Source organism: Polyodon spathula, chromosome 13 (assembly GCF_017654505.1).
Source record: "Polyodon spathula isolate WHYD16114869_AA chromosome 13, ASM1765450v1, whole genome shotgun sequence".
Classification (NCBI taxonomy): domain Eukaryota; kingdom Metazoa; phylum Chordata; class Actinopteri; order Acipenseriformes; family Polyodontidae; genus Polyodon; species Polyodon spathula.
This window is the reverse complement of record NC_054546.1, coordinates 16,698,300-16,718,873: the sequence shown is the minus strand read 5'-3', so window position 1 is coordinate 16,718,873 and position 20,574 is coordinate 16,698,300. Positions and strand designations below refer to the sequence as shown.

Below are 20,574 nucleotides of genomic sequence, written 5' to 3'. Positions count from 1 at the left end.
GCTCCTTTTAAAGTAATTGTAGATAACAAACGAAACCTGTTTTGCACTTCATTATCTTTTTTAAAGAAATACATGCTATAGCAAATGTCTGTACTTAAGGTTTAAAATCTGATAATACTTTAGGTTTCTGTGCCTTTCTTCTAGACATCTGTACTTCATTTCACCTTAGCAGTGTCTTCTGGGTAAAAACATGTTACTCGTTGAACACGTGGCAGTCAATAGGAAGAGCAGCTTGTTGATTTTTTGGCGATAAGGGGGCAAATTGACCAAGCAAGTGCAACACTAACTGAAAGCATAACTTACAAACAGAAATGTTTGCTGTACCATATACAGTGTTTTCAAATACAAATACATTTTTACTGTAGCATGTGTATTTCTCAAAAAAAAAAAAACACTCTTTAGACCTGTATAATGAATGGAAGCGCACAACAGGTATGGTTTATGGACATATTTACTTAGCTACAATCACAGATTTTAAAGACTTGAAGCCCACTTATTTCTCCTAAACAAATTCAGTTCCTTCAACCTATTTTTGTGAATGACATGTGGGTAAGACAATAATCCATTTTTAACACCTTTACATTCTACCTTTAATAGAAATACTGTATATCCTGCTTGTGCTGCTTCATGACAGAATGACTAGTTATGCAGCAGTAACCTCATTTGTGGCAAAAACACATCGCTTGGTACATGTTTAAAGGACATTTTTAATACTGTTTTGATAGTAATGCAGCAATGTTTGGATAAAAGGAACCCAAGATATATCCTTCAAAAACTCAGCAAAGTTGATCAGTGTGAGCTGAATTAAAACTGACACCCTCAAAACATGGTATGTGGTCTCATGAGGTTTTATGTTGTGTGCAGAAATGATGGGAAAGCAGAAGGATTACTGACTTCACAAAGGGTATGGTGGTGGTGCACGTGAAACCTGGGTGTTCCTGGAATGGAAGAAAACCTCTGCCACAAAGCACAGATCTAATTGCACATGAGTTATGAGTCCACCCATGTGTGCACCATCTTCTGACAAGCAACAGAAGAACTACAGTGGCCCAAATCACTGTATTTTATATTATGCTTTGCATTGTGCAGCCAGTAGAGGGCACTAGTGGTGTGTTTCTGCTTAAAAAAACAAAACAAAACAAAACATCTCTTCACAGAAATATGATTACACTTCAGGGTCCCTGGCTTCAACAGCCAGTCCAGAAAACAGTTCTCTCCTGCTTTATCTTCTTGGAACTGCGCTACATCAGAAGTACAGATATAAAATGACTTAAACACAACTTCAACAAATTAAAGAACCATTTCCTCATGTTTCTGGTGAGATTACATTACCTGCAAGACAAGGTACGTTTGTTGCTAATTAACTTATAAGGCATAGACAGAATGTGTTGTTTAAGTATGTGCACATATACCTTTAAATGCCATGATGCAGTATGCATTCACATTCCTCTGTGTGTGTATGAGTGTGTGTGTGTATGTGTGTGTGTATTCATGTTCAGAATTTGTATTTACTGTATTTTTTAGTATGCATATAAATGTAATATGTATTTATTTATTCCATAAAACACTCAATGGTGACATTAGTGGTAATACTTAAATAGTAACACTAAAATAAAGAATAGACTTTCTTTAAGTTCTGCTACATGTCTATATATTGTATAATAGGGTCTAGCACAGTATATGCTTAGATATCGGTATGCAAAAAATGCAGTTAAGCTGAGGTTACAAATATAAGAATACAAGGTGTGTTTACAAGTAGCTGTATTCACTTAGATGCAAAGTGTCTTTCCTAAAAATGTAATAGTGTATTGTAACAGAATATATCTACACTTGTTTTTCATTTGAGTCCAAATAAAGATATGCTTCAACATGCTCCAATATGCTGGGGGACATAGATCCAATGCCTTAGCCTCCTGTGGGAATGAAATATTTGCTGATGTACTTGAGTGACACAAGAATGCCTTTAACAGAGGAATTGCAAAAACAAAAATCTCTCTTGCCTGTTTAAATCAAAACATGTAATTTCTCAAAAGATGTTGTATACACATACACACTTTCTGTTGGGTCTCTGTTGTATGAACGAATTAAAGTAACAGCTTTGTATTTGTGTGGAAATGTGATACATTTTCAGTGCAACAAACTGAAATCCAATACTACAAGCGTAGTACAGTTTAAATATGTCAAAATCGAGAGTACAGTATTAGCTTTATAGGAATTTCTTGTAAAAATCATATTCAAGTAATACGTTTTGTTAATGTCTTTAAATGTGTCGTGTACACCCTTCACCTACTGGGAAGTAGGTGCGTGTCTGTTAGCTGGTTGGCAGCTAACAGACACGAGATTTAATCTCGAAAAACTACTCACTTCTAAATCTTTTGTAGTCATTTTTGTATTACTTTAGTATAAATACATGTTAATTTGGATTTATATGTTGTTTTTTTCTGACTTTATGTGAACGAAAAGAGACAAAAGCGCCCGTTTTCCCATTGGAAATAGTGATATTTCAAAATATCACTGTCCTGGTCACAAAAGCAAAGTTTGTAGGGAATAATAGCCATTTTCTATACTTTTGAGGCATAAGCAATTAGGAAATAACAATTACTACCCAGGAACAAAAAAATAAATAAAAATAATTGTTACACGGTGTTATCAAATGAACAAATGAGTTCTCCTCCAGGCAGGTTGAATCAGAAAACACACATTAGTTTCAACTGCATTGATATAGCTTAGGCAGAATTGTAAAATGTTTCTGAAAGGCAATCCAATTTTTCATGAAACCTTTTACATTGTATCTTCAGTATTTAAGCCTAGCAGTGTCAGCAGTTTAGTTTAGGTGAGGAAGCAGAGTGATGGATGCAGTTGTAATTTTACAATAAGCTGGATAAACTTCCTTTTATGTCTATAATATTGTAGTGTGCATGGGGGAAGGCAGCAGTAGGGCTGGTAGGTGATGTAATCACACACAAAGACATGAACCCGATATAAGTTCCTTGCAAAGGAGCCGGCTATTTTGAACAGCAGTATTGGCGCTATGCTTTAGAGCGAGAGGTGCCGGGTTCGTACCTGCCCTCCTTCTGTGTGTGGATTGCCTCACCCTGTGTGATGCACCTGCCTGCGTTAACCGAGAACGCTACAATATGATACAAAGCATTGTAGTATATTGATCTAACAAGTAATTCCAGTAAATCTTCCCTTGTATGAATCACAGTCCTATTTTAGGTTTCAGATTTTAAAAAATGCATATATTATGGTAAATGTGTATTTGATGTTTTATTTTTTTCGATTCGACTAATTTGAAGCAATTGAAAAATGCAGCATTATTGGATGTTTAATAGTTATGGATGTTGCTGCTTATCAGCTTGATCCTGTGAGAGCTTTCAGTGCTGCAGGAGAGCATGTGAAGGAATGATGCAGCACCTTGGAAACAATTCTTCTTGAAGAACAAGAAACACACACTCCCAGAAACTGACATGCTCTGTGTCTTTCTTACGGAAACCAACATTACTGGAAGGAGAGAATTAAATGTAGTTAATTACTACCATTACAAAATCAAATACATATTTATCATAATGTTATACAGTATAGGGAAATGTGAGAGCTATGAAATGGTAATAATGTACTGAATATATTTTGTTAGCTTTATGTACTTTAAACATAAGATGCAAAGTTATGTACTGTAGTGTTGAAAGTAAATCTATAGTATATCATTTAGTACAGTATATAACTGTAGAGAGCTTTTCCATAAATATTTTGTGACAGCTCTATTGAGGCTAAAGGGGTGCCTTTAACTGAGTTTTAAAAGTCACCAAGATGTGATAATTAAATAAGAAAATAACATACACAGTGATTCTCTCTCTCTCTCTCTCTCTCTCTCTCTCTCTCTCTCTCTCTCTCTCTCTCTCTCTCTCTCTCTCTCCCTATATATACATATATGTGTGTGTGTGTGTGTGTTTGAAATGAGGTATTGTACAATGGCTGGGTTTACATGCACTTGAAAATCGACTCTACAGTCATGACTGTGTGACGTTGTCACGTGAATAAATTTTAACAGCAAAAGAACGTACTTTGGTCAGAGTGGCTTTAAGCGCTGGGTCAATTGCTTTCTCACGATAAAAACAGCTGTAAAAACCCGTGTAAACGGGAACACACACACACACACACACACACACACACACACAAGAATGAACATAAAAGACGCCTCAAATGTAAACCTCTTGTATAGCCTATTATTCATGTTTGTATAAGCACTACTAACTGAATTTTTAGCCTCATATTATTATTATTATTATTATTATTATTATTATTATTATTATTATTATTAGTAGTAGTAGTAGTATTTTTTCTTTCTATAATTCTTTTAAGATGTCCCAGGAACAACAGAGCTCCACCTCGTAACCACATTTTCGTCATACATACATAGACTACTTTAATTAAATAAAACTTTTAGATGTTTTGCATATTTATTTTGTAAGTAGTAAAACTTGTACTTAGTAGAAGTTTTATTTTATATACTTTTGTGTGTGTGGATGTGTGTGGGGGGGGGTGCGTGTGTGTGTGTTGGAAAGGTAACGAGACACAAACAAGTAATGCATGATAATAACGGAATGTGCATGAAAACAAGCAAGTTAATTCTTTTCTCTTGTTAAAAATATTCATGGCAAAGCATGAACCTCTCCTCACAATATTCAGTCATTATTTTCCTAATTACTAGGCAGACACTGACATTTAAATATTCCCTCCCCTAAACACACAACCCCGAGTGGGTGAAAACATGCAGCTTTTCTGCAGCTGTACCAAGACTCGATCGCTAATCAATCATTCAATTGGAGTCTCGGTACAACTGCACGTGAATTAATAAAGTGCTCACATATTATTACTTTTTACTTGCACGTGAAGTGCTGTGCAATCCTCGTGCCTAAATACAAATATACATTTTAAACACTTGTGTTACACAGACCCGTTTATATCCCGTGTACCAATGACTATACACCAACATTAACACACAACAGATAACACAAAATACACACAGGGGCAGGCACTTTGCCACAGTACAGCATAAACATTGTGAGGAGAACTGTCATGGCTTATCCATGTAAACGCAGTCAATGTTTGTATGTGTATATATATATATATATATATATATATATATATATATATAAGCGATCTCAGTTAACGCAGGCAGGCGCCTCACACAGGGCGAGGCAATGGACACACAGGCGAAGGGCGGGCGAGAACCTGGGATCTCTCACACTAAAGCATAGTGCCGATACCGCTGTACAAAAGAGCCGGCTTCTTTGCAAGGAGCGTATAGCAGGCTTATGTCTTTGTATGTGATTATGTCACCTACCAGCCCTGCTGCTGCCTTGCTGCATGCTACACTCTTCCCTGCCAGACTCAAGTCTGCCCTGGACTTGCTCACCAGGCTACAATCCAACTAGTGTGTGCTAGGGTACCTGCATCCCACGACTAACACCAATGTAGTGATCTCGGTTAACCCGGGCAGGCACATCACACAGGGTGAGGCAAACCACACACAGACGGAAGATGGGTTCGAACCCGGGACCTCTCGCACTAAAGCATAGCGCCGATACCGCTGTACAAAGGAGATGGCTCTTTTAAATGTTAAATGTAGAAAAAAATCATTAATTACTTATATTTTAGGTTTAATGTGAACATGATTGGAGCAAGGTGTAACAGTAGGAAAGAATTTTCAGACTGGTATTCATTTTAGTTTTTCTTAATGGTGGCTCTTGACAGTACAGCACACTGTGTTAAGGAAGGAAATGCCAGGCATACCTTGCGTTCCTGGTCAGACTAGAGCAGAGCATCCAATTTGTCATTTAGCTGCATAATTCTTCACCCATTACATTTCAGTGTAAGTGACAGACCATACCATGTTGCTAGATTTCTCCCATTCTCGCTTCTGACCAACAGAACAGAAATGTTGGATGTAAGAGAGAAATCATCAGCTAGTAGATGCTGGACTTTGAAACAGAAATCAATCTCTGCATCTTTAAGCATATGAAAGAAGACATTTTTAAACACTGTCATAAATGTAGATTAAGCATTGTGACAGGCTGGCGAGTGGATAGAGGCCCAGAGACAGACTGCAGTTCAATAAAATAATGTTTTTATTATAAATTAACACAAAATAAAAGTGCACAAGGGCAAAATAAAAGATATTTAAACACAAATAAAGCAAAAAGCAAAACAAAAATTTTATTTTGCAAAAATAAAGGTTTCCAGGCTGGGCAATGACTTCACTGGATTTAGAAAATATCGAACACTCATATCGAACACTTGCACACAACACTGAATAATTTACAATTCATAATTTACATTATCAAATATTATTACATGCAGTGTCTCTTTCAGTTATGGTAAAGCTTTTCAGACATATTTTATTTTATTTCTTATCTTTGTAGTAAGCTACGATTTTTAAGTCCATGGACATACTCGCACGTCATCTGTGACGTCACCTACTTCTGTTCAAATTATTCATTTCTTAAAGGCAGGATTGTTATTTGTGATCCATCTACAGCTCAAAGTACTCTTGGCAGACCACATGAACGGAAGAAGTCAGCCACTTTGTTCTTTCTGTTAGTTTATTCAGGGATGAGCATGTATTCGCCAATGTGATTACACAAAGCTTTAGAGACTTTAAATACACATCTAGAAACAGTAGCCTCACAGAGGACACATACAGCAAGCTGTACAAAATGCAAAATGAAACACAGTACAAAAACTACAAATAAAAGGTGCTAAATACACAGGGAGAGCGCCAGCCTTATAAACGAGGCGTCCTGCTCCAGGAACCGGCTACACTACGTAACCCTTGCTATACATTACTTGGGATTACTATGCCCAAAACTAACCTACTTATGAGCCAGTATTAATAAGACGACTCTTGCTGCTTTACACCCGGCCTTGGCTTAGCCTTCACAAGCACCGCCTGCAGTTTCAGGGTTGTGTAGCTGTCGTTCCTGCAGAGCAGACCCTATCCTCCTGAGTATACGCAGCTCCCCTCTAAAGCATGGCGTTACAATTGCATCGAGCCATCTCGACCGGATGTTTTTAAACTGATGGACACTCAGGCAAGACCTGCTCACCTGCTGATTTTGAGGACCAGCACAGCCAATCACTTGCTGCCCTTCCCCTCAACTAAGCCAGATATAAAGGCACGTGTTTCTATTTAATCCAGATCAGGTTATTCTTTATATAACCCCTCAAACAGCAAATGTACTGTTATAGTAAACAACCACTAGGATATAATTTATTGCAAGCCTATTAAAGAAATAATAACTTCAAGTAGCAGAATCAAACATAAACTTTCTTTTATTTACAATACTATATATGTTTTTGCATGTTTGCAATCATGGTTTTAGATATTTTTCCCCTCACTAATACAGAACACTGCCTGCTACAAAATCAACAAAGTTTTTTTTTACCTGCCTCTGTAAACTATAGAATAATAATTTGTTACAGCATTCAGGTGTGCTTATAAACCTCTGGAAATCCATTTAAATACAAAATAAAAAATAGAGGTTTAACTATTTTTTCATGTAACTATTTAAAAACAGTATAATGTTGACATGCTTTGGCTTCATCCGATTGTGCCTGTCACTAATTACTTCTTCTGCTTTTGAAAAGACTCTCTCAGAGGGGATTGATGAGGCAACTATTCCCAGGTATTTGTGAGTAATTTTGCACAGATTCTTGAATGTAGATTCACTGGACTTCCACCACTGTAGTGGATCTTCATTCCTTGCAATCACCTTTTCCTCAGTGTATCGGCATATTTTGATATGTGCTTCAGTGGTTACTGTACGATGCTGCTGGGGTGCCAGCACTTGAGAATCGAATTCTGCCCATGTTCCACCATCAGGATTTCCAAGGTCCTCAGCAGAAGAAGCTGATGCTGAATCAGATCGAATGGCATCTGTAGTAGCTGTTTGTTCTAGTGCCTGCGTTTCACTGATCAGTCGAACATTAATGTTCTCAACATTTCTATTGCCACAGAACACAAGACTCTTGAATCTGACATGCGTATAATTCTGTTCTATATTCTGGAACAGACATTTGCATTGCCTAGACAGCTGTGTTGCCAGTGAATTATCTTGTCGCTCTGCATTTAACATTGTTCTTTGTAGTAGTATAACAAGGGGTAAGACGTTTGATATTGAAACATAGTTTTGAGCTGACACCTGCCATGTTACTTCTTCAAAAGCTTTTAGAGCATCATTTGTGGACTTTATCTGTGCCAGTTCTTCCTCAGTTAAGCACAGTGTGTCCCTTCCAAGTAGACACAGTTGTAATAGCTTGCTGCTGTTCTGCAATTCAATCCAACATGTAGAAGATGGAATTCCATCTAATTTCCACTGACTGTATTAATTTATGTTAAGGAATAGTCTGCTGCTTTTGAATTTCTTTAAGCGTCTCTGCTGCTTTTGTTGGAAAAATCCAATAATGACACTACAATTCTGCAGAACTGACTCCAAACTAGAATCCTACTTTAGTGAGTCTTTAACTACTAAATTCAATGTATGTGCAAAACATGTCAGCCCCATTATCTGTAATCACAGCTTGGATTTTGTGATTAATGCCCCATTCTAGTGGGATTCTTACCAGATGCTCAGCAATGTTATCTGCAGTGTGCTGTCCAGGTATATTTAATGTTTCCAGAATGTAGGACTGTTGTTGCCAGTTCTCATCTATAAAATGACACGAGACAGTGAGATATGCCTCTGTTGCCCTTGATGTCCAGATATCTGAAGTCAGAACAATGTTACCTGCAGCTTCCAGTGATCTCTTCACATCCAACTTTACTTCATCATATAGTTGAAGGAGTTCAGTACACATCAGAGATCTCCTGTTTGGACTCTTATATCGGAGTTCAAGCATCTTCACAAACTTCTGAAATCCAACAACTTCACCAATAGAAACTGGCTGAAGATCTATCACAATTAAACTGTTTGAAATGACTTTTGCTCTGGGAGAATCAGCTAAAAATAAGAAAAATGCATTATTAAGCTGTGCTACAAAGTAGTGCATTAATTACATAAGTACACAAGTCTGCTAAATAAGTATTATGCAAGTTTAATCAGTGCAGAAAAAAGTGTTTGTTATTAATGTATTAATGCTGGAATACCTTGTATAATGCTCATTTTTTACTATATGTTAAAAAATATATATTTAAAGCAAATTAAAAACCATAATTTTATGACACACACGTGTTGATTTTCAGTTGTCCTGTAAAATAACTGTTGTTCAGTTGTCAGACTACTGATGGTAACTTTTCCTACATGGCTGCAATATCACCATTTATGCCACTGTTTTAAAATTTGTTAATTGTATGTGGGTTATATTTAATGCTAAATAGAAGCCTTATTGACAAAAAGTATTATTTATGCGCTGTACGAGTAACAGTCATTCTCAACAATAAGCCTAAAAAAGTCCGAAAAACACACACAGAAAATCTAACAAAAAGTAACACTATTGTGTAGTATACTTTGTAATATTATTGTATATATTATATTATTACATATAACATTGTGGAAATACACGTAAGGTAAACTAAGGATTATTTTATTAATTTTAAAACCCAAAAGGTCACATTTAAGAAATGATGATGTTTCACCACAAAGCAAACTAATTGTTGATTCCAAACTATGTTTTAATATAAGTAAGCCAATATTATTACACAGAAAATGTCCCGAAGTCCTGTATCTGTTTTAAAGACGTTGTTTTCAAAAGCATTGCTGCTTCCTCTTGAGTTGTTTTTTTTTTTGCTTCGAGTTCGCCAAATTCATTGTGATGCTTCAGCTTAAGGTGTTTAAATAAATTGCTTGTATTCCCACTGCAGTGAATTTTGTCTTTACAGATATTGCAAAGAGCTTTGTGCAATTCTGGGCATGGCTCAGTGTAAGCCCATATCAGACTTTGCTTTCTTTGCAGCTATGTTGAGAGTAAAGAACACCCAACACCAACAACCCATGTGATCATGATTTAACCAATCACTTCCCGTTAAGAACAGATAATACATTGCTGTATATACATAATTCACCTGTTTGTCAGAACTCCAAAATGTGGTTATTAATCAGAATAATCAACACTTTAACCGAAATATCAATACCATTTAAAAAAAAAAACAGTTAACAAAAATATCGATTACTTTGGTATCGATACGCCCACGCCTACCTAGCAGGCAGCAAGTCTCAATCAAACACCCATCTGTACCCTATCATTTAATCACACAAATCAACTCCAAAAAGATGCACAATAAACCCATTTCCACATACTAATTATACCAACACTAATTTCCCATTGTGCAGGGCAATTGCCCTGCCATCAAAGCGTACAGTTTCACAGGGAGCGCCATGGTATGTCATAAAACAGGATCTGCGATGGAAATTGCTAAGTCGCAGGTTTCTAGTGAAAATCTACGATGTCGCAGACCTGCAAAAGTTTTATGAAACACAATTGCAACCTGCGAAGGATCTGCGACAGTGATTCCTCTCAAATCACCATTATGAAACAGGCCCTTGTATCCTGTAGGATGGATCTGCTATCCTGTAGGATGGATCTTCTATCCTGTAGGCTGGATCCTTGAATAATTAACTGGTATCCAGATGGAAAGACACATCTTTGTTGAATATTGTGTTAATCCCTTTTACGTATGGTACCAGGTAGGTGAACGGATGCAACAGCAATGAGTTGCACCTGCAGTACAAGGAGGAGGCATTCACAAGATGAGAAAATGCTTTGGTGATAGCAGTGTTAAGAACATTGGGAATATGAAAAGAGGATTAGGAGATCCCTCTGCTAGACACAAACCTTGCCATCTTTACAGTAGGTAATTTGAAGGGCCTGTTTAGAAATTGATGTAACTGTGAAGACGATTATGATGCACAGTCACAGTAACCAGACCAGTCTTTAACTCATGAATTGGAAATAAGTAAGTGTGGACAGGCTCTGATATCGAACATATAATAATGATATCTGATATCGAACATATAATAACAGTTACCCCAGTTGTGTCTGAAGCAGTCTAATTAACTAGCATCCCCAAAATTTCACCTACATTTGGTCCTAACTCCATGTGAAATGATTGTGGAGTGCAATGCAAGTCATACAACTTGCTGGTTGAAATCTGTAATTCTGATTTGTAAATCTTGTCATTTGGTGTTCCCGCTCTCTGGGGCTAAGGAGGAAAACTGCCAGAGTTTGGCTCTATTCATTGTCCCACAGTGACCCCTACTGGTCAGATGCCAGATCAAACTGGCCACCAGGGATAGCTTGGCAACATTCCTTATGAAAGTTTACCATAGTAAAATGGGCATGTTATTTAGAAATTGTGCATGGTTAGACAATGCATTTACCGTTACTATTTTTGAACGTGGTTTACCGTTGTTTTTTTGTTTTTGTTAATATGCTTTACCATACCTCTCTGGGCTTTACCATGCTTTCACTATGCTTTATTACAGTTTGATACGCTTTCACTATTGTAAACCTTTATAAGGGATCTGCTGCTTTGTTTTCTCTGGAGAAGGGGGGCTAGACAGCAGAAAAGGAGGTTTACCCTTTGATTTCCGGTCCGAGTCAGTATGTGGGTTTCAAACTGGGGGAAAAAAGATCAAATTACATTTTAATTAAAAGGGCAGAAGAACAGCATACTATAGGCTTGTTGTGAACAGCAGGGTTTAAAAATATTTTGTTAAGCAAAAACATCATGAACTAAAAAATATTTATTGAAGATGTAGGCTGTAGAATGCTCAGGCATGTGTGAACAAATGCACTAACTCGTGCATAATTCATGTACCTAGAACATAAAAAAACAATACTTCTGAAAGATGCTGGATAGACAGCACTAAGTACCAAAGTCATTTGTTATGCTGTGATTCAAACTTCACCTAATGGGCAGACAGGATAGTTATTAAGCTATGCTATTAAGGTGGCAAGAGTTCACTATTCCTGGTGTGCTTACCCACCACGGTTTATTGCACTCATTGTGAGACTAAATGTCAGCTAGCTCAGGGATAGGGATAAACCCTGAGCTAGTCTTGCACATCAGGGACCTGTTTCCCACTTTGCTGAAATAATAACGCATGCCTTATTCATTTAGTAACACTTTAGTATATCTGTTATAAGTGATTATAAACCATCACTAAACATGTTATTAATTATGCTATTTACAATTAGAAAATATGATTAGAAATAATAAGACTATTATTATAAACTTGTTCTATTTTATTTTTTATTTTTTTTCCATTTTTATTTTTGCTATTCTTTATAATGGATATAGTCTGTCTGTATGTGTTTGTCTCACCAATTGCATGGGGATTATTTGCTTTTGCAATACAGTTATCATGCATGTTTCCATTGTTTTTTTTTTGCTACAGATTCTAATCACTTAGAACCAATACCTAAACTAAAGTGTTACCATTCATTTAGGGAGAACTAAACAAAAGTGTTGCTATAATCACTTGTTTTAATTTTAAAGTGATTTTGGTATTGATTTTGGGCTAACTAGGCTTTTTATCTTTGAACTTTTTAATGTGCATGTGGCAGAGCAGAAGCTCTGCACAGGTAAATAAATGTATATGTGTAAATATTATAGGAAAAAGTGTGTGTTAGATATGGCAGGGCTAGAAGTTAAGATTCCAGTGCTGGTTGTTTTGGGTGTGTTTGTGGTGGTGGTTGGCAGGGATAAGGCTAGTTCCTATCCCTGCCAGATACATGTGAAAATGTGGCCAGGTGTTGACTGAATGATTCATTTTCAATCAACCCTGGCCACATGGTATATAAGGGAGCTACACAGCTCCATGTTAGGAAATTATCTGGTAGAGGGGAGACCACATGGAAAGTCGATTTGTTGACTTTGTTATTTGTTTTCTTAAGGTACTGAAGGCGAATGCCCAGCCTACGTGTTTTTGTATTTTGTTTAAACCTTTTGTTTTGGCCCTTGAGCTGGTTATTTTGTTTATTAAAACAACTGACCAGTGCTTATTTTGCCCTGTGTGCAACCTTTAATTAAAAATATTACATTAATGTGCATTTATATACAAAGCAAAACATGACAGATACGCTTCAATGCTGATACCAGGTTTTACATGTAAAGTATTCATACTTTGAAAAATGTTCAATTGTCAGGTCATTTGGTGTACTGAACTTTTTTTTAGTAATGGGACCTTTTAATAGATTTTTTTTTTTTTTTTAATTTAGTTATCTCCATTTTTTTTACCTCTGTTTTCTCCCCAATTTAGTGTGCCCAATTATTATCTGTGTCCTCGGCATCCCCCCGCCGACTCGGGGAACGGAGGCTGGAGCGTGCGTCCTTCGTAGCGTGCTCCTGTCAATCCGTTATTTTTCTCACTGCGGTTCCGCAGCGAGGCCACTAGACCTATAGTGCTGGAGGGCAACACAGACCTGGAGGCTCCACTGCAGAGCCACAGGCGCCCTATTGGCCAAAAGTGCATGATAACTGTATTGCAAAAGCACATCATCCCCATGCAATTAGTGAGATAAACACATACAGACAGACTATATCCATTATAAAGAATAGCAAAAATAAAAATGGAAAAAAAAAAAAAAATAGAACAAGTTTATAATAATAGTCTTATTATTTCTAATCATATTTTCAAATTGTTAATAGCATAATTAATAACATGTTTATTGATGGTTTATAATCACTTATAACGGATATACTAAAGTGTTACTAAATGAATAAGGCATGCGTTATTATTTCAGCACAGTGGGAAATAGGTCCCTGATGTGCAAGACTAGCTCAGGGTTTATCCCTATCCCTGAGCTAGCTGACGTTTAGTCTCACAACGAGTGCAATAAACCGTGGTGGGTAAGCACACCAGGAATAGTGAACTCCTGCCACCTTAATGGTACCCTTGAGGGCAACCTCCATGACTGCCGACCTGAGCCCTCCCTACCAGGGCAGCGCTCGACCAATTGTGTGCCACCCCCTGGGAATCCATGTGGAGCGCCTTTGCTGGATGTGCCACTCGGGAGACCCCCTTAATAGATTTTTAAGAGCTGTTTTAAGGAATGTTTTGTTATGGACTTTTCCCCCAATTTAATTACTTTGTTTACTTTTCATTTGTTTAGAGAGACTATTAGTTTATTCTATTTTATAAAGTACTATTTAACATTAAGTGAATCTTGAAATGACAATCCTTAAACTTCTGTGTTTTGTAAAAAGGGACCAGTATTTACTGTAATATAGTACTCTATTCACAAAGTTTTAGGAGTTATTTAAAGAAAGTTTTCTCAGTGTAGTTTTTAGAAATAAAAATAGGTTTGGTATGCAAGAAACTATTCTGGACTATTGATGATTCATTAACGCCAGTAAAAAAAATTACATTTTAGTTCATTCATCAAAACAGTTGGAAAAAAAAAACATTCTTTAAACAACTCATGAGTCAAAGCTTTGTGATTAAAGCCCATGGAGATATTATTTGCTGGCAATTATATTTTCAGTGTTATTACCTTTAAGACATTTTAGGTTGTTAGGAATTAATTAAAAGGAGAATATGGGTATCAGCACACCCCTATACTGTAGATTTTATATATATATAAGACTTAAACATATAAGAAGTTTAAAAAAGCCATCAGATAAATAAGATTTGTTTTATTTAAAGAATGGTGGTACTGACTTGTAGAATTGTAGAATGACCTGAGTCAAGCAGAAGAAAAAGGAAATGTGTCAAGTAAAATTCAAGGAAATCCACAATGGTACTTCAGCAATTTTGTGGTTGAATGCCCAGGTTGATGATGTACAGTAACAAACTTGATTTATTTGCTCTTCAGACCAAAACCTTTGCAGAGTCTGCAGCCAAAACAATCTAGTTTGTAAGTGGTTATTCGGGAAAGTGGGTGTAAATAAACTGAACTTGGAAGGGTTTTACCCAGGGTGCGATTTGATGAGGGGGGGGGGGGGGGGGGGGGGGGGGGGGTGTTGGGACTGCACCACTTTCAGTTGTCATTCCAGTGGGGATAAATGTAATTCCCCTGATAAAAGATTTTGAATTTACAATGACTTTCCTCTGGAAATTTTAAACATCTGATATTTAAAATTAAATATCAGATGTTTAAAATTGAATGCTACATAATATTTTCGAAAACTGACTTCAAAAGAATCTCTACCATAAGATCAATAGCACATTATATTAGCATGATTTAAAAAAAAAAAAAAAAAAAAAAAAAAAAGGAACAGAGTTTGGTTTCACTGGAGCCGGATAATGAAGTTCAGCTGTTAAAAGTGGATCAGGTTCGGATTCCACTCACCCGTCATTGCCACAGTAGTTGCTCCAGCTAATTATTTACAAGAGTGACTAAAAATATGTAAAAAGGACAAGTTACAGAAAAAGGGTTCAGGTGAATGTCGATTACTTTGATCTCAAGGCCCATAGTGGTTTGCATTTTACTTTTGTTGCTTGCCTTCAGAGACTCATGAATAGTAGTATTCACTTTGATCTAAACCCCCCTGATTCCACGCACCCCCCCCCCCCCCCACCCACACACACACACACACACACACACACACACACACACACATCCCCTCCCTTCCTTCCCAAGACAGGCCATGTTCTATTTTCTTTCTGACTTTGTTTTCTTTTTTCTCTACAGATCATTTCCTTCCAATGGCTTTCGTGTCCCCACAATGCTTATAACTGGGAATGACAAGGCAATTTTGTGTTTTCTGAATTATTCCTGTCTCCTCTTTCACTACTAAGACAGACACCATGAATTTTACCAGACTGCCTGAAGTGAATGAGACACCAATCATTTTCTTCAGGAATCAGTCTGTCTCTGTCAACAGCACTCACCATTTGTTCCCTCCATTCTTGGAAGACCCTTGCAAGAACTCCACTGGCCTCACTTTCTTCCTGGTGGCCTGCTATTGCGCTGTCATGGTTGTTGGGCTGGTGGGCAACATTTGTTTAATCTGTGTAATAGCCAAGCAGAAAGAGAAGGCCAACGTCACTAACATATTAATCGCCAACCTTTCCTTCTCAGACATTATGGTGTGCGCGTTCTGTTTGCCCTTTACTGTGGTCTACACACTAATGGATTACTGGATTTTTGGGGAAGTCTTATGCAAGGTGATGCCATTTATCCAGTGCATGTCGGTGACGGTGTCTATTCTTTCTCTTGTCCTCATTGCCTTGGAGAGACACCAGCTTATTCTCAACCCTGCTGGTTGGAAACCCACTGTTCCACAGGCATACTTGGCAGTGGTGGTGATTTGGATGGTAGCCTGCTTTACCTCACTTCCCTTTTTGGCGTTTCACATTTTGACGGATGAACCCTACAAGAAGCTTTCTTTCGTCATGGCCTCCCTAGCAGACAAGGCTGTCTGCACTGAAAACTGGCCCTCCCACCAACACAAGCTTATCTACACCACCTGGCTGCTGATCTTCCAGTACTGTGTTCCCCTCCTTTTCATCCTGGTGTGCTACCTGAGGATCTACTTCCGCCTGCGTAAGAGGAAGGACATGCTTGACCGGATGTGCGAGGAGAACCGGCGGATGACTCACAGTAAGAAGATCAACGTCATGCTGGCGTCCTTGGTCACTGCGTTTTCTGTCTGCTGGCTACCTCTCAACACCTTCAACACCATTGCGGACTGGAATTACGAGGCAGTGATGTACTGCCATCACGACCTAATTTTCTCATTGTGCCACCTAGTGGCCATGGCATCAACCTGCGTCAACCCTATCATTTATGGCTTCTTGAATAACAACTTCAAAAAAGAAGTGAAGTCCATTTTTGTGCACTGTAAGTGCAGCACCCTGGAAGAGGATTATGAACACTTTCCTCTTTCCACCATGCACACAGAGATATCAAAGACTTCCCTCCGCTTGAGCTGTAGGAATAACTCAGTATAGCAAGGGGACAGGGCTCCTACTGCAAACGTGTATAAGTACCAAACTCTGAATGTATATATTAATAAAGAATATACGTTACTTTCTGTAAGGTTGATGAATGTACTGTAAGTAGTAAATGATTGTATATTTTAGAGCATTTTAAATTATATGAATTGAGGGTTTGTCCTCAAAATCCTTCTTTGTTCTTTAATTTCAAGTGTGTAAATTAATTATTTGTATGCAAGCTGCATTGTACAATGGATTTGTCAGAATGGAAGCATTGTGCACTTTAGATACTAATCAGCTTATTTTAGGATCAGCCTTTTTACATTTATCATACAATTGTATGTTGTGGATGTGTGTTCTATTGCTCTCTAAATCTTTCATTAACTGGCAGAGTTGAAAAGACCACAGTGTCCTATGAGCTGAATGAAATGTTAAGCTCAAAGCCATTTTAAAAGCGATTTAAAGACAATTGATAATTACTCAATTTAAGCAACAGGATCAAGAACCACTTAGGAATTTAGCAGATACCATTCAGTATTAAGGGGTATATATAAACTGCTATAGATTTTGGGTTAGACTGTATGCTCCTTTTGTGAAGAATAATTTACACCATGTATTAATTGAGCATTGCTTCAATTGAAAAATAACATTTACAATGCAGGAATGCAGCATGTACAAAATGTAACTACTGTGTATGATCTTCAAGTGTGTTTACCTTATACTGTATCAAGTAGGTTTTTAATTCTTGTTCAAGCCATGGCGTGAATGTATTTGTTGTAACTGCATTTACTTGTGTTATTATATTGCAATTTCAGTTAGATTAACGGCATTGCTTCTGGTCTTGTTTTTGAATTTCTGTTTAAAAGCAAAGCTTAGTTTTCTTATATTTAGTAGGTGGTGATGTTATAACCTCACCAAATAGTAAGCTGAAGACATTTGATCATTTCTACAATCAGAATTTGACAGATCATCACTCAATTACTTTTGAAAGAAACTTATTCAGCTGTTTTGGCGCAACTGTGGTATTTAAAAAACCTCAACGATGGTTTCCAGGCAACCCTATTAGATGGAAGTCAGTCAAGGTCCCCATTGGTGGCTGGCCTATCTTTCAAGTTCAAGGTAATACAACAGTTGCAGAGATACTCAGAGGTACACCTGTGTTCTGAGGAGTGTTTTTTAAGCTGTTGGCTACTAACTAGTTTGCTGCCAGTGGGACTCACTTATTTATATATTTATGTTATGTTTATATAGACATTATGAAGAATGTAACTATTATTGAATGTACTGTACATCATTAAAATATATTAAGTGTATTATGTATGCCAGACATTATAAAAATGTGTGTTTTTATTTTATTTTAATTGTAGTTGGCAGCAATAAGTCACTAGGCAACCCCCCCTTTTTAAAGAAGAAAGGGAAAGGGGATGAGGGGAGGATAGCTGTGTTACTACAGCTAGAGTGTATTCTTGGAGTCTTGCTTGTGCTACTTCTGTTTTCTGTTAGTTAGGGAGAGCATTTAGTTTACTTTTTGTAGCTTTTTTTTTGTGTGTGTATGTAAATGAAAGTGAGACACACCCAAACCCATAAAAACTCTCTGATGCTGAAGTTATTAGAACTTGTGGCTTGTATAGATGCAACACATTTGTTGTTGGCAAGATTTCTTGTGGACTGCAAAAATAAACAATCTGGCAGAATTTCCTGAAAGCCTATTTTTATACTACATATTTACTTCCTGTGTTACATATAATAGGACCCTACCAATTATGCAACCTTACTGTTAAGTCAGGATACACAGATTTCACCTGAGTCAAAGTGAAATCAAAAAGACCAGTACTAGGCCATTCTAATGAGGATTGTAACAACCATGATTGGTCTCCCCCATTCTGTACTGGGGTAAGGGCCACTGGCCTGCCAATGGGAAGATTACATTCTCATCAGTGCTATGTGAGTAGCTAACAGCTGGAGGTATCTATCTATCTCTCCATCTAGTTTCTAGAAGTAAACGTGACTGTCCTACTGTGGGATACAGAGACACATTTACAGACATTTTTAAAATAGCCTTACTTACTACCCTGCAAAATGAACTTAAGTTTCTGCATGACTTTTCAGATTTTCAGATCAAGGCACAAAATACAAAAGGGGTTCACAGTACTGGAAAGTCATGCCAATATGGTATGCATCTGTTCACTGTTTTTTATTTGCATGTAATTATTTTGAGCTATTGGTTAATTTCCTGTTCTTTATCATATCATTATGTGACAGCTGTCAAGGCTGATTAGATGTTGTTTATTACTCATAACAATTATTAAGTTGTAAAAATCTTAGGGCATCTTAATAAAGGCTAACAAATGCATTCTCATTTAATTGTATGATATTTGCAAGAATTAAGCTGGGTAACACAAGTAACTTAAGTAAAATTCACAATTATTATACAAAGATAAATGAAAACTTATCACAAAACCTTAAAAAGCACAATAAAACTAAAAACTAATAACAACCCTGTGGTCTTGTGGTGATCCCTAAACAAATCTCTTTGACCTTAGCACCCATTCCCAAATGCCTACGTGAATGTATACTACATAACACACATTAACCATTAGTAGAAAATGAATAAATGAAAAGGTTGCCATTTGCTTTGAATGGAATGAGGAAGGCTGTTCAGTCCTGGCACTTTTGATTTTTTATCACATGATCAAAGCCCAGTAAACAGAGTCAGAGAGCAATGGTAATAACTCAGTATTGAACAACAGAACTCATTACCGCTCAGAACCATTGCAAAACCCATACAATTAATAGGAAGGGAAATAGAGAAATATCCAAAGGACATTTCAATCTTCATACTCATTTAAGTGCTGTGTCTCTTTACCACATTTGTTGTTTATATATTGTAGCGGAGCAGGGAAGGAGGTTAAAATCCTCCCTGCCAAAATCCACGCTTATTTAATTTCTTAATTGTTTTATTGTTTTGGCAGTTGGCTCATCATTGTAAATAAGATCCAACTGCCAATATTTAGGGGCAGCAGCCAGTCTGCCTGGGGCTGCAGAGTGAAGAAGCCAGAGTGTCTGTGTGTGTGTGTGTGTGTGTGTGTGTGTGTGTGTGTGTGTGTGTGTGTGTGTGTGTGTGTGTGTGTGTGTGTGCGCAGCCATATTGAAAAAGGCAGACTATGAAACCTTTTTTGTTCTGTCAAAAATATAATCTGTGTGTTTTGTTTTATGTCGGTAAACAGCCTAGCTGAACGGTTGATAGCTAGGAAGTTCCTGTATGTTTAGTAAGTGCTCTGAAGGAGCTAGGTTTTGTTTTGGTTTTGTTTATTTTGTATTATTAAAAGTGCGTGTAATCACTTAAAAGTTTTGGGGCAAACAAACGTGAGTGAGTGAGTGAGAGTGGACGTGTTATAATATCAAAAGAATATTACATAGTATTTATGCTAGTGTTAATCAATTACTGCTTAGAATTTTTTATGGATAAAAATTACGATTGGTTAGAATGTCATCTGATATTACAGTAACAAACATGGCAAAGCTGGGCACATGGTGCTGCCATACAGCTTTCATAATAAAGGCAGGATGCCAGCTGGTGACATCAACTGAGCTTGCTGCAAAGGAGAAGGAGAGGGAGGGGGAGGAGTGTGTAAAATAAGCGACAGTGAAGCAAGAGGTAGGTGAGCTTTGTATGGCGTCTCATACTCAT

General features: G+C 37.2%; 1 protein-coding gene across 1 annotated transcript; it reads left to right on the top strand.

Moving 5' to 3' along the window:
* The first annotated feature begins 1,187 nt into the window (after positions 1-1,187).
* Positions 1,188-19,198, top strand: LOC121325520 (neuropeptide Y receptor type 4-2-like). Its single transcript, XM_041268075.1, has 2 exons — positions 1,188-1,344; positions 15,637-19,198. The coding sequence occupies exon 2, from the start codon at positions 15,753-15,755 to the stop codon at positions 16,896-16,898; it is 1,146 nt and encodes a 381-aa protein (XP_041124009.1). The 5' UTR covers positions 1,188-1,344; positions 15,637-15,752; the 3' UTR covers positions 16,899-19,198.
* The last annotated feature ends 1,376 nt before the right edge of the window (positions 19,199-20,574 follow it).

What these genes read in the sequence shown, in the direction of transcription:
- LOC121325520 (XM_041268075.1), top strand. Translation starts at nt 15,753, where the DNA reads ATGAATTTTACCAGACTGCCTGAAGTGAATGAGACACCAATCATTTTC.